At 34.7% G+C, this 15,820-nt stretch overlaps 1 protein-coding gene across 1 annotated transcript in view; it reads left to right on the forward strand.

Moving 5' to 3' along the window:
- Dok6 (docking protein 6) overlaps positions 1-15,820 on the forward strand; it is a 313,007-nt gene that overhangs the window by 240,578 nt on the left and 56,609 nt on the right. Inside the window, exon 7 of the mRNA XM_026783400.1 lies at positions 204-321. Within this exon, the coding sequence (XP_026639201.1) occupies positions 204-321 (118 nt within the window). The remainder of the gene's footprint in view (positions 1-203; positions 322-15,820) is intronic.

The following is a 15,820-nucleotide window of genomic DNA, read 5'->3' on the forward strand; positions in this document are numbered from 1 at the left end:
TCTGTGGGCCACCCACTGGAGCATGGGAAATCTTTCAGTGGCAATTTCACTTTTGACACAGTTATCATTGAATGGGGAATTTTATGGAAATCTTTCCCATATTCTTCTCTCTGTCACTCACATTAAATCCTTGGCATTTTAAAGGGTTGATTTGAGCTTGATATCTCCAAAAAAGCCTAAGATACATTTTCTTTCTCTTTTAGCTTCAGACGAGCTTGACTGAACCAATGACATTATCGAAATCCATCTCTCTTCCTCGTAGTGCATACTGGCACCACATTACGCGTCAGAACAGCGTTGGAGAGATCTACAGCTTGCAAGGCAAGTAGCTTTACAGTGACTGCTATCCCCGTCCTTCGGTGGAGGAGTCATACAAATTCTGTGTGTTTGCATTGATTGCTTTGTTTTTTTAAATTTTGTTTCCATTCAGCAACTGTCTCGGGTCAGAGCAGGAACTCTGAGATTCACCATTACTTTTTCAAGCTATCATTTTATAATGCATGCTATAAAATGATTCCTAAAATTACTGTGATGGATAAGGACCAAATTTGCCAGATGTTGATGAAAACATTGTAGAAAGCACATTGTGAAAAGCTGAAAGTTGAGTGATGAGGTCTGTGTTGTACTGTTTTGCTTAGGACTTCTTTTTCAACATCTTTTATTCTTCCTACGATTAAGCATCTGATCAGGAGTTGGTTTCAGGCCTGGTACTAAAATGCTTCACAAACTTACTCACAGAAGTTTTCAGATCTAGTCAATGTCTTACGAGGGAGACCCATCGAGAAGGGGCATCATGAAAGAGGTGGAATGTAAACAGGATGCCTCTGTGATTTTCCCAGTAACCAGTTAATCAACACAGAAATGGTTTGTTGGCTGAGGAGACTAGAAAGACATCAAACAACTGATTGACAGCCACGGAAACCGTGCCATTACCCTTTCTATTCTTTCTCTTTTGTTTTAAATGATTACCATTATCCTCCATATAGAATATTCTCTAGAGGAAGAAACATAAGGATAAAACTAAAATGCACAGCTAAAAACACACATTAGGCTTGAAAGAGGTAGGTACCGAATAAAATACCTAGTGAATACACAACTACTAAAGCCATAATTTGGTATTTTTGTATTATTTTCTTATTTTCTTTAGCTTTTGTACTTATTAACAGCACTAATTGTTCTGCAACACAAAAATTACATTACAAGCGAAAAGAGATAATATGAATGGAAGAATATGAATAGCCTTATTTTTTTGCCAGAGTTTCAGAAAGACAAATGAAATTAAATCACTAAGAAATGATTAAATATATGTTCTTTTCAGAAAAGAAGTTGGAAGGATTTTAGTCATTTATAGAAGGCAATTGCTGCCAGGCGGCGGTGCACGACTTCAATCCCAGCACTCAGGCAGTAGAGGAAGAAGGATTTTTGCAAGTTTGAGGCTAGCTTGTTCTTCAGAGTGAGTTCTGGATAAGCCAGGGCTACATTGTAAGAATGTGGTATTTAAACAAATGTCCAGAAAGGAAAATGAGTGAATGAGCTTCTCCTGTGTCTGCTCTCCACTAACCCCTAAAATAGTTCATGGTCTGGCTTTATTGATGCTGCCTTTGATGCTAAGGCCAGAAAACATGCTTTTAAGGTTATAAATATGTATATATAGATAGGACTATACTCAAGCAGAAATTGAAACATTTGAATCAAAAAATTAACATTAAATATTTAAGTAAAATAATGTGACAGGTTAATAGAAAGCATTGGAAGGCAGTTTATAAACACTCTGCTTTGTTTGTTTATTTGATTATAAATTCCAGAATAGCACACAATTGTTTTCATGACCATATAACTGAAGCTTTTCTTCAATAGAAGAGTTACTATTTAGACTGAAAAAAAATAGCTTCAGTTTGCTTTTGATGTGAAACTATTTCTCATCAATAAATATGACCAGGGTAGATTGAAGTATCTCTTTAAACACTGCCAGACATTCTTTGAAGGACAATGTTAATTTTGCATTCTAAAATCAACTATTAAGTGTTTAAAATTTCCCATGCTTTATACCTCTGCTACCAATTAGTCTATGTATATGGCTTCAATATCATGTTATTCCTTGCTTATTTGGTTGGTTATTACTTTGTACTATATACATACAAATATATGGATATATTTTCAATTTAATTCTATTTCATTAACTATGTGTTGACTATTATACTGTGTTTTTCTTAGACTAATATACCTTACCATTTGGTGTAGTCTTATTTTATCATTATAGCATACACAAGGGTGGTAATAATTATCTAGATACTCAGGAAAAGATAAAATAAGTAGTCAGATACAAAGATGGGCAGACAACAAACAGATGATAGGTAACAGTTACAGATATGAGCTTGTTAGAGACACTTGACAGAAATGAATTTTTCTGTGGTAGCAGTCCACATAAGCAAGGGATATGAATCCTCAAAAGCTTTCCTCACTGGAACTAAATTCTAGTGAAATCAGCATTGAACAAAATTACTGAAACAAGGGAGAAATAAAAATAGAAGCAATGAATTTCAGTACTTTTTTTGTGAATCTGTAATGCATGTACAAGTCTGGTTACCTTGCATCTGTGATTATGATCCTGACTCAGCATTGTTTCTTTTCCACAGTTGCCTGACATTGTGTAGTTTGCAGAGTCTAGTAATGTGAATGCTATTTGTCAAGTGTATCAGTCAGTTTTCATGCATGCGGTCTCCATACCACGGTATTCTCTGCATAGCTGGTTTGTTACTGTTTAATAAAACAAAACTATACTAAGGTAATTACTATACATCAAATTTTAGAATCTAGTCAATGGAAATTTTATCTTATTGCCTGTAAACAAGAAGAAGCCTAGGAGCAGAGAGGCTCTTCTGACTTACAGTTCAGGGAAATGCATTCCCCTTGTGACAGCTGAAGCACACGGCAGCTGGTCACAGTGGGATTTTACACGGGATGTAGAGCAGGAAGTCTCTCCACTGGCTTTCTCATTTTTATTCAGCCCAGGACCCAAGCACATCAGATCATTCTCTTCATATCCAAGACAGGTCTTCTCTCTTAAATTACCCCTTTCCAGAAACACTGTCATGGGTACAATCAGAGACTGTTTCCATGGAAATTCTAAAACCGGCAAAGCTCGAATGAAGATTAACTATTATATAAGGGTAAACCACAGGTAAGAGTCAGGAATGCAAATTCATATCAGAATTTTCTCATAATATTTTTACATTTAAGCTATGAGCTGCAGATCAATGTGAATTAAATTCAGTGAGCTTTCATTCAGAAGGAAAAGGAGAAAAGTTTTATTGCTCCAACTTTAATAGATTGGCTTCATTAATAAGCAGCACATGTACTAGAGCTGAAAAAAATCATGGCCTGAAAACAAACTAATCTATATTAAACTTACATAAAACTTCGATTGCCTGTCAGCCTCTACGCATTACACTCAGCTAAGTTTTGCTCCATTCATTTCTTTTTATGTTGCCAGACACCCCTTTAAAGACAAATATGTCAATGGTGAGTTGTAGCACTTGACTTTGTGATTGGAGAATAAGTGACATAGAATACGCTGGTCTCTCCGTGATACTCCCTGAGGGTGCTCAGACAGCATGAGAGATTGTGGAGCCAAGATCAAATAAATGAGAAGAGGAATCATTAGCTACTAACAAGTCTCCCATTGTCTTGAATAATTCCCAAGTAGCTCATGATAGGTCAACTTTGCCCACTTTTCCTTGCAGCAGTGGACTTCTCTTTATTTTAGGAGATAGGAATTCTTAATTTGTATTAGCAGGAATATTTGTTCAACTTCCTCTCTATATATACAAATGTTGATGTCATACACATATAATAATGCTTTCTCTAAAATCAAGGAAGTCTATGCTGCTGAAGGAAAAAAACATGATTTTGAATTTTTGACTCTGAAATTAAAAAATTACTATCCTTAGCCGGGTGGTGGTGGCGTACGCCTTTAATCCCAGCACTTGGGAGGCAGAGGCAGGCGGATCTCTGTGAGTTCGAGACCAGCCTGGTCTACAAGAGCTAGTTCCAGGACAGGCTCCAAAACCACAGAGAAACCCTGTCTCGAAAAACCAAAAAAAAAAAAAATTACTATCCTTGAGGCGGTGGTGGCGCATGCCTTTAATCCCAGCATTTGAGAGACAGAGGCAGGCAGATTTCTGTGAGTTTGAGGCCAGCCTGGTCTACAAGAGCTGGTGCCAGGGCAGTCTCCAAAGCTACACAGAGAAACCCTGTCTCAAAAAATCAAAACAAAAGAAAGAAAAGGAGAAAGAAAGAAAATAACACTGTCTCTAAAAACAAACAAAGAAAAATTATTATCCTTATAAATTTTATGTTTATGTTTAAGAAGGAAGAAGGGAGAGAGGAAATAAAATTGGGGGAGTTTGGAGGGAACGCATCAGCCTGTTTCTGGTTCTCAGTAACAGCTTGTAGAAAGATGAGTCTCTTCTAGAAGCAATAGCTTCTCTCTACCAAAATAAAGATAGAAGGAGAAAGAGGAGTTGACAGGGGAAGATTGAGAGGGAACATTGGAACTAAGTATAGACATTTCCTATTGCTAGTCATTAATTTAGCAAGAACACAAACTGTCCTGAAATGCAGCAAATCTCTCCCTTTAACCTGCCAGCTCAATTTCTTTGCTCTTCATCTGATGCTCTCCCGCTGGGGTTAACTTCTCTTCAATAAACTGTACTAAACGGGGGGCTAAAGTGGTCTCAGAGAGTGTGTTTATGGGGGGCAAACTAGTCTTAATTTTTTGATAATTTTATGTAATCTCTTATTTTCATATAAAATTAAGTGGAATAGATATAGTCTGCATTGTTTCTGAAGAGTTTAAACAAAAACAACCGAGGACCTATCTTGTGTAAAGGTGGAAGCTTTAGAAGCTCCACTTTCATTAACACTGATTAATATCCAAATGCCAGCTCTGAATCGCATGCCCTCTTCTGCCCTCTGAGTGTCTGTAATTAAGCTGCAGACCACCAGTGTCAGCGCCGAAGCTTACCTAATTACACCAAAGGCATCTGATGCTCATGGAAAGGGCAACTGTGGCTCCAGTTTCTCAGAAGGACAGGACAGAAACAGACAATTAGAATTAGAGATAACCTTCAGAAAATGGTAAAGAAAATTCCAACATAGACTAGTGAGGTACATCAAAGACTTTTTTATTCTTCCATTAGCTATGACCCTCTGTCCTTCTTTACATCCCGGGAATTCAGTTTTAAATTTGAATTCTGTATAGTTTTCCCATTGATATTTGTCTATTTAGAAATTCACCATGACACGTTTACCAGATTACAGAGTAAAAGCCTTCTTAAACTTAAAAACTAATAAATTTGCAGCAAAAGTAAAGAGTAGTTTACATTTTTCATTCCTATATTCAGATTGTATGTTTTTGGACGAAGTAGACAGGACAGTAAAAAGTAGTCAAATACATCAGCATTCCCCACTGGCAGCAGCATGCTCCTGGCAATTTAGTAACAGCTTTTAGAAATATGACTCCTCTCCCAGAAGCAACATTTTCTGTTTATTAAACCACATTTGTGGAAGTTTACTGCATAACCTTACCTTAAGAGAATTTAGTCAAGACAAAGAGTGCCTCTCTGGATATCACTGTTTTGAGATAAGTTAATAAGTTGCACCCCAATGTTGACATCATAAAAATGTACAAAATATTTCCACTGTGAAATATTTCTCATCTCTTGTAGTCATAATTAATCAGACCCTCTTTCCTGCCCTCTGAAGCACTAATACATAACTTTATATCAATGTATTTTCCTAAATCCTGCTTCTTCCTTAGGCTGTCATCCAGTGACATTGTGGATAGGTTTCTTTTTATGCTACTGACTCCAACTGTGGTAGCTCCAGCATCCATCCACTCCTAAATTTTGGAGTCAAATAAACCTGATTTGAATGTAAACTGTACCACTGTTAAGTTGTGTGACTTTGGGTATTGCACTTAAATTTTTAAGCTTCATTCTATTTGTCTCTAACATAAGCATAACAAAACTTACCACATTGAATAAATAGGGTTAGTTAATACAAGGTATTAAATAACTATCAGTAAATGTTGGTGTATTAAAGTCAGTTAAATTCACAATACAAATCTCTCTTTCTCTCAAACAGTAATATGATTGCTTCCTGCTACCAATATATTCTAGTATTCGCTTCCAAATAGATTCAGTTTCCATTATGCATAAAGAATTTCATTCTCTCTAAAGACTTCACAAAAATCTCACATTGTGACAGAGTTTCTAGCTTTTAGAATTTCACAAACACTGATTCTAAGCCTTTCCTACCCAAAGATTGTACAGGAGAAATAATAAGATTCAGTCTTGAACCTTTATGGAATAATATTTTTCTTCTCACCTTCAAGTGTAAGACATAGCATCCTCAACAGAGAGTTCACTCTTCCCAACTCTTATACTATTCAGTCCCGGTTTTCTAAAGAATCTAGAAGTCAAGGTTCCAGAACCTAAGCACTAAACGGAGTCACTCTGCATACTGCTGGCCTCACAGCATCAGTCTCCAGCCCCAAGTCTTTGAGTGTTGCTGATCACCTTATTCTAGATGCTGAGGGGACTTTTGAAGAACACTCTTCCTCTGCAGGCACTCACTTGGCTGGATCTGCTACTACTGACCCTATTCTCAAGGGCATTACATTATTGACCAGACCAGATGTGAGCCTTAGGACTGAGATGGCAGAATTCTGCTGGAATAGCACAAGACAAATGCTGAACACACGACATAAAACAAGTCAGACACTGAATCACTTTTTAGCAGATGTGACACAGTAATTACTAAAACTTAAAAGATCAAGTGTTTCCAGGTGTTCTGTTGAATTAATATAATCCAGCAATGATTGTAATAAATTGTTTTATGATTTTAATTCAAACGGAAATTTTTTTTATGGTTTTTTAAGACAGGGTTTCTCTGTGGCTTTGGAGCCTGTCCTGGAACTAGCTCTGTAGACCAGGCTGGTCTTGAACTCACAGAGATCCGCCTGCCTCTGCCTCCCGAGTGCTGGGATTAAAGGCGTGCGCCACCATTTGATTTCATTCCCAGCAAACTTCCCCACTGAATTATTTAACTGCAACAAATATAGGTAACATGTGTAGTTCAATGCCAATCAAGTTTTATAAAGAGTATATAAATTTCATTTCTCTTTATTACATATACACATAGGATATAATATTAGTTCAGAGAAAGACTAACATGACTAGGTTGGTTAATATGGATAATACTTCAGCTTTTGCCATGTGTATATGCATTTACATACTCAAAAGTGGACATGCAGAAACTCATGCACATGTGCATTTTCACAGAGACATTTGCACATTGCTATCTCACCATATCTCAGGAGGCCCATAAAAATACTAAACTGAAAGCTCTAATATGTGCTACAGAATTGTATAAGCCCAGTGCTTCCTGCTTCAATCACTTTGAGTTCATAAGAGCGTGTTCATTGATTTAGAGGAAATTGTTATTTAAAAAACTGTTAATAAATAAGATGTTGTGAAAAATATTATATACATAACATTATATATTATATAATACAATAAATAATATATAATATGTTATAAAAGTTAAGGTAAACAATGAATAAATAAGAAGATGCCAAAAATTATAATATAATCAGTTTTATTACTTGCCTATGTTTCTGCATTAGTGATATAGTTACTCTAAGGCTGTTTTAAATAAACTTAATTTTGTAAAAATAGAAATCACAGTATATTACTCACATCTTCGCTGACTACTGGAATTCAAACCCCCCTTCTGAAGACTACATGATACTGTTAAGTCAAGAAACTCGCAGTCTCCTTCCATAATTTAACTTTCACGCTCTGTAAGTGGTGAACATGGAGAGACAATAGACTGACTTCTGCCATGAATATGCAGAGTCTATACGGGAAGTGAAGAGGTTGAAGTTGGTTGAAAGTGCTTTACAGAAAGGAAGTGCTCTGTAGTGCTCTACTGTGAACAAGCGATTATACTAGGTAATATTGTGCGTATAATCCTGCATAATATACCTAATTCCTAAGAAGTTAGTTATGGTTGCAGGTTTCAAGTATGGAGAAAGGTGTTGTCAACTTTGTTCACATTTATTAATCACTTTCCAACCAATTCTCTGACACTGGTACAATTATTATCTCTATTTCATAGCAAATAAACTGAAGGACAAAAATGCAAAAGAACTCCTTCAAATATTAGGGTTGTCAATCAAGCTGTGTTGGTTTTCTAGCTTGTGTATGCCTCTGTGACTAACTTATGGGTTAACAGAATTAAAGACAGGACAGAATAAAACATTTATAGTCTCCATCCCTCTGTGTGGGCACATTCTCCCTGAACCATAATCAAGGTTTACAAGAATTATTTCTCTGAAGGGCAGGCAGCAGCTACTCTCAAATGGGCTTTAAATGAGACGACCCAGATGGAATCCATCTAAGCAATTTGTGGAAAATTCTTAGTGTCTAAAGATAAGTTCAGTATGGTTGGAGCATCGCTCCTTTTGTAAAAACAGTTTAAAGCACATTGTGTACGTAAAGTACTGGTTTGACCCTTGAGGGTTACCATTACTTTTCATTATTAACTTTTCAGCTTTTAACTAAGTTTACAGCAAGTTCAACTGTGTTCCTTCCTCTCTCCAACTTCTTTTGTGTCTTATTTTAAAAATTTCAAAATCGCTCTCCAAGTTACTACTCCCTTTTATTCTAAACTTTTCACCCTGGTGTATATTTTCTGCTATGATTTAAGCACTGGGACTAAAAACAGGGTTTCCCCACTGTATTTACTGTTGTCTCTTCAAGTAACTTCCCTAGCAAAGTTGCAAATGCCCTAAAGGTTTACTGCCCTTAAGTAAATATTTTTTCTATCTTCTGCTGAAAAATTGTTATTCTAGTGTGTGATCTTGAAAAATCTGACAAATACCAAAGAATCAATATATAAAATTGTAGTAAGGAGGCCACTTGCTTGTCCTGGCCGCCCAGAACCAAAATAAACACACAGAAGCCATATTAATTAAATCACTGCTTGGCCCATTAGCTCTAGCTTCTTTTTGGCTAACTCTTACATATTAATTTATCCCATTTTTATTAATCTGTGTATCACCACATGGCTGTGGCTTGCTAGTTAAAGTTCCATCTGGCACTGGCAGGGCTCCATGGCTTCTCCCTGACTCCACCTCCTTTCTCCCAGCATTCAGCTTAGTTTTGCCCACCTAACTAAGTTCTGCCCTGCTATAGATCCAAAGCAGTTTTTTTTTAATTCATTAATGGTAATCACAGATTACAGAGGGGAATCCCACACCAGAAAATTTAACTGAATATACCATTACTTCTGCAGGTAGAAATGATTATGATTGAATTCAATTTTTTTTGAGATTTAAGAACTGAATAACTTTTGTATTACTGTATTATTGGACTATCCATAGATAAAAAAGCTGTTGTTGGGCTATAGGAACCACAACCTGTATGCCAATTAATAAATAGACTTTGCAAATGTTTATTTCTACCAGTTCTATTCTGTTGTGAGAATTCCTTCAACCAAAAGACTTTTAGATACCAGTCCATTTTGGGCATGGGATAAAGTACTATAAGCACAGAGGAAAAATGTGGGCAGCCACTTTTTCTGCTGGATTTGGTTTCCAGCTTCCAACACACACAGAGGACCATGGATCTCTACCCTAACTGTGAATTTGGTCCCCAAATAAATAAACCTTTGTTATACTCCATTTCAGGTTATTGTGGAACCCTTAAATAAGCTTACATTTTGGTATGATGCCTCCACTATTCTTCTACATAACCCTAACTAGTATGGTAACGGTCTCTCTGAATCTCCTTTTCGATTGGCTTTTTACAACCCTTGAAAATCCTTCTCACAACCCATGTCTTTTTAGCTCATGACCATGTCCATTCTCCCCATTAGAACAACACTTTTGTTATTAAAGCTCTCTAAAGATGTGCAGAGAAATAAATAATTCGTCAACACTAAAGAAGTTTAAGTAAAAACAAAATTAGAGATTACTTCATTTTAAACATCCATGACTATTAATTAAACTGTGTTTTTGGTTTATTATTCTGGTAAAATAGGAACATGATAATTGAAAGTCAAAAATTTAAGCTTTTGAAATTTACAAATGTACTTCTATGATGTTGAATAAAATGATGCAATAGTGAACTCACAAAAAACTTAAACTATAAGATAAGAAGACCATGACACAAAACCTATGAAATATGGCTAAGCTAATAGTTGAAGGAAATTTTCTAGCCACGAATGCATGTATTTATAATAGAACATATATGGAAAACTAATTAACAAATTACCCGAACATTCAACTCCATTTAAATGAGAACAGTAGAAAAGAGAATGTAGATTATCAATCTCCCACATCACTGATTTATTGTATTTCTTCCAAGATTGTTAGGTTGGTTTAATAATAATGTATCAATAGACTATCTCATATGAAGGACTTGAAGCTCAATGCTATCAAATGATCTCAACAAATACAAACAAATGTTTTATACATTTCAGTAATCACAAAACAGTATTTTAACTGTTATAATTTCTGTGTTATTATTTGTGTTTGGGTAGCCAGAAAATGAAAGAGCAATCTCTGTCTACATTAACATTTATTTTTCACTAATAAATGACAGAGGTAAAGTTAATTAACATATTTTCTTTTAGTAATTATTCTGTCTTAAAATTTCATATCTGCAGAAGGATAGTTTTTAGGGAGTTATATGAACTTGATGTATAATGTTCTCACTAAGCTCCATTATTCTATTTTATTTATTCATTGTTTTATTTATGGTTAAATCATCCATAAGGTACTTAGCACAGTAGCAATTTTCATTTGTATTAATTACTTAGTAATGTTTTTGACATCACAAAAATCTTGTGCATCCAGATTCACAAACTGCCAATCCTTTCGACCCAGCTATTGTCTCAGTCTGTTCAGTAAGCATTATATGCCAGCTGAATACAAAGTCTGGACTAGGCTCTGAGGCATAAAGATGAATAGGATGCACCCCATGCCCTTGAATTACTCACAGCTGTGTCCAGCTACTTCCTCCTGTATTGACAATCAATATCTCTCATCTGAAGCTCCACTTTCATAGTGTATCCCAATGCCAGCTGTCTTGTTTCTTGACTACTATAATCCATACTGTCATAGGCAAATTATAACTCATCTACTTCTCTTGGTTCAAAGTGTAAGGACTAATTATAATCCCATCATTCCTCAGATAACAAACTCTAGTCACAGACCCTCTGTAAATTATAACAAGCAGAAGCCTTCAATACCCTTTTCCTAACACGAAACAATAAAGGTTCAGCCAAAATTGAGCAATGAAGTTTAAACAATGCAAGAATCAACATTCTTATAAAAATCAGATCATTGAGATTGTTAAGTAAGACTTAGTTTTACAGGCCTATAATTAGAATTACTTGTGAAGCTGAGGCAGGTGGATTTGGGTAGGAGAATCATAAGTTCAGAGGTATCCTTTGTTACACAATGAATTCATGATTACTATGGGTTACATAGTAAGTTTAAGACTATCCTGAGCAAAATTTTAAGATCTTATTTCAATACAAAAAGTAACAAAATGAATATAGGAATACAAGTCAGTAGAAGAACTTTTGTCCACCTAACGTAAGGCCCTAGGTTTAATTCCCAGTACTACAAATACAAGGAAGTCTTGCTATTAAGGTTCGTACTGAGTTGTAGCTGTGGAAACTAAAGCCAGAAAAAAAACAACTCTATCTTAATCATTGAATACAGTTCTTTTAGATCTATTTTAAGAATATAATCCAAAGAATTTTAGTAAGTCACATGGGAGAAGAAGGAAAATGGGCCAAGGAATCCCTGGACTCCTAGTAGAAAGAAAAGTGTGTCGCAGAGCAGTAGGACTATCCATTGGTACTACAGAAAATGTTCCTATGTCATGACTGATATACAGACTCAATCAGTTATTCACAATTGTATAAAGTGCCTATAAATATATGCAGTTAATATTTAACATGATGAAGATAAAGGGTTAATTTTGACTCAAAATATTTTAGGTGTAATCATACATTCATTGACCCATTATTCTGGGCATATGACTTGGTAGCATAGCATGACCGGAACATATGACAGAGATATTATTCGCCTCTAACCACAATAAAAAACAGAGAAACATATATAGAGTTCAAAGTCTAACTGTGCCACTCTAGAGAATAAACCCAGTGATCTAAAATCTTGGTTTATGTCCCAACTCTAAAATTTCTACCAGCTCCTCAACCTTGACACTTGGGACTTTGGTGTAATTAAGACCTATGCTGTAGCACGCAGTGACCTACTATTTTTTGGAACCTCAGGTTCCTAGCTAGAATCATCTTCAAAGATAAGTTTGAAAGAATAAATAAACAAAACAAAAACTCAGTTTGCTTTGCAACAATTGACTGGAGATAGATGAATAACAGAACTTACCAAATCCTCAGCTTACAGTCTTTGAGGCTGCACAAATGATCCACCATCTAGGGTCATTCCATTTGCTCCTCATGTCAAAAAAAAAGCTATTCTAAGGACAAAGCAATGATGAGATTAGTCACATGTCCAATTGAAATGTCTTTATGTCTCCTTCTTATCCACCCTTCAAAAGTATCAGCTATAACAAAAGTTGGCTACATATCCAACAAATGAATATTTTCTATTGGTATTTAACATGATTCCTGCTTGAAGACAGAGAAAAAGTAACAAAGAAAATATAAAGAAAAGAAAGTTATGTCTTCATACATCTAGAAAATTTTGAAAAAACTATACTTCATGATGAATAAGTCAAAGAACTTAAGACATCCACGAATATGTAAACAATGGAAAGGACATAAAGTGCGCTTAATGTCCTTTCAGAGTTGAAAATAACAATGAATCCTACACATAAAAGTGCTTTATGAGCACTTGATAGTTCTGGTAATTGAAGGTGAAAATAAACTGGAGAGATTTTTGGGAATAATAGCAGTTGATAAAATAACTAAGACATTATTTCCAAATGAGAGAAAAAGTGTGACTGAGTTTGTTTGACAAAAGTTGAGCATTTAGGTGCTCCTAAAATACAGAATAAGTAATATCTCTACATAAAATCTTCCCAGACAAAAGAAACCTGGTTTTCAGCTCAGATCCTGGAGAAACAGATGAGATGTCAAATGTGTTAAGGCAGTTAGCCAGGCAATGGTCATCAGACCCTGGAAGAAGGTGAAAAGAATATTCAACTTCACACCCTTCTTTTTAATTTCCCTTTTGAAAATGTATTTTATACTTGATACTGGAAAATTATAAAACTAAGTTAATACTTGGAATGAAAATGCTAACTTGATGTTATTCTTAGGAAAATCTGTAATGATTGGTGTTACTTGCCTTGTGTGTGTGTGTGAATGCGCTTGTACATGTATATGAGTGTGTGCATGTATATGTATACAATGCACATACATAGAGTTAAAGGTTGATGTCAATCATCTTCCTTAACTTTCCACCTAAGTTTTAGAGACAGGGTCTCTTAGTAAATCTTGAGCTTGGAAATTGAGCTAGACTTCCTAGTCAGCAAGTCCCACCATTCCACCTGTCTCTTTCTCCCTTGTGCTTGGATTACAGGCATACACCAACACATGCTTATTTTGACCAAAGTCTTTTCTTTGCAAAACAAATGTTGATTGTGGTCTCAGGGGATCAGGACAATGAATTCTGAGGCTGACTAAACTCCTTTCAGATAATTTTTCAAGTCTTTTTAATTACTCTTAGTATTTACTTATTTATAAAAATAAATGCAAGCTAGTACTGTCTGTTTTGGTGTTTCTATACTTGATTTATTTAAGATGTACTTGAAAAATATGAAGCCTTACACTAACTTTTTAAAACATCATAATTTTCAGTTAATATTTTTCATTGTTCCAGAAAGCATTCAATTTAAATATAATAATGCAAAATAAACATGATTTTATAATAAAAACAATTTTTATTTAAAATGAATATTCAAACCAAACAGGGTCATGCAGTAGTAGTCATTCAGAATTACAGGCAAAGGATCAAGAATGATCTTGGCTATATAATTGGCTCAAAATTACCCGAGTTATATGATGCCGATCTAAAATACACACACACACACACATACACACACATATTCATGCACACGTACACATACTCATATATACACATATATATGTTTAAAAAGTTTCTTAATCTGTTTCCATCATTTTGTTACTATTCTTAACATGGCATTAATATTACAGAACATCACATGGTAATTTTCATATAAAATGACAAAATATACTTAGACATAAAATTTATGAGACTAAAAATCATGAAAATTTCATTATCTTTAGACATGAACTACAGATGCCTCTAGCACAGCACTGGAAGCTTTTTCTTAGATAAAATATCATATATTTTGTAGTCTTTTTAAGTATTCAGAAGATATTCTCATGGCATTTCAATATCAAAAGCATTCTCTTTTAGCTTATTATCAAATATTATTCTGCATTTGTATGCATACAAAATTGTTTCATGTCTAAAATATGATGGAATGACAATGGCTATCAATCATCATGTTGTAATTGATTGACTTTATTCCAGTGAAAATTTATTGGTGCATTTAGCTGAATTCATAAGATTTTTCTGTAAACATCAAATATGACAACTATTATTCCATAGGGATAAAGATTTTTACTAAATAGGAGATTTTTGTTCTCTTAGAAAGTTTTTACATAGTGTCTTAGGAATGTTAAATGGAGAGTCATTAGATTTTCCATTTTTATGGTCATAGACTTTTGACCTTAAAGTAATGCAGGTAAAAGTTACTTTATTATTTCTTTTGAATATCACAAAACCCAAAGTCAGACTGTTTATCAACCGTGCTGACACTGAAAATATAATTCAAAACCTGACACCATAAACACAAAGGCAAATCTTTAAACTGAAAAGTGTAATTTTCATCCTACTTACTATAATTAAAGCACATTCAGTGTCTTTTTGAAAGAATGGAAAATAACAGGCTTGGTGGATTGCCTTCCATTATCAATACCATATGATGTATGTAACTCACCAAGCACTTTCATTTCCCAGAACTTTTATGTATAATGACAGTCCAACATCAGCAAAACTTTGTTGACACATTAAGGGACAGAAGATTACCTGTATGGGGCTAAAACAAAAAGATCATTTGAGCGAAGCCCTATCACACATTTCATTCATCAAACCTGCAATTTACTTCTAAAATGTAGATCTATAATTATGCATTTTATTAAAATAAACACATTTATGTATGTTGTGCATTAAAATTCAATTGATTCTGTCTTTCAGAACATCTCTAATTATTTTCCCAGACTTATTGACTATGGTGGTCTTTGTTCGATTCAACACTTCAATGGTTCTCATTCTACAACAGAAGCTACTGTAGTTTAGCAAAAAAAGGAATACTAAAATAAAAAATAAATGACTCAATACATTCAATCAAAGATGGACAGATAAGCTCCCTAACTGTACCCAGCACTGGATTCTCCTTTAAATATATTTACCAATATATATTCTATATCAATGTATATAATACCATATAGAATTTGTTTCTATTCTGAATTGCCTAATTCAGAATTCTATCACAGTGTTTTAAGCATAGTACTCATTGTTGCCAAATATTATGTTTCATTCTTTTCAGACAGTACTTTATTCTTTACAATATATTCATTTAGTTCACCTAATTCTCATTCATGCATGCCCGTGTGTGTGTGTGTGTGTGTGTGTGTGTGTGTGTGTGTGTGTGTGTGTGTGTGT

Source organism: Microtus ochrogaster, chromosome 18 (assembly GCF_000317375.1).
Source record: "Microtus ochrogaster isolate Prairie Vole_2 chromosome 18, MicOch1.0, whole genome shotgun sequence".
NCBI lineage: Eukaryota > Metazoa > Chordata > Mammalia > Rodentia > Cricetidae > Microtus > Microtus ochrogaster.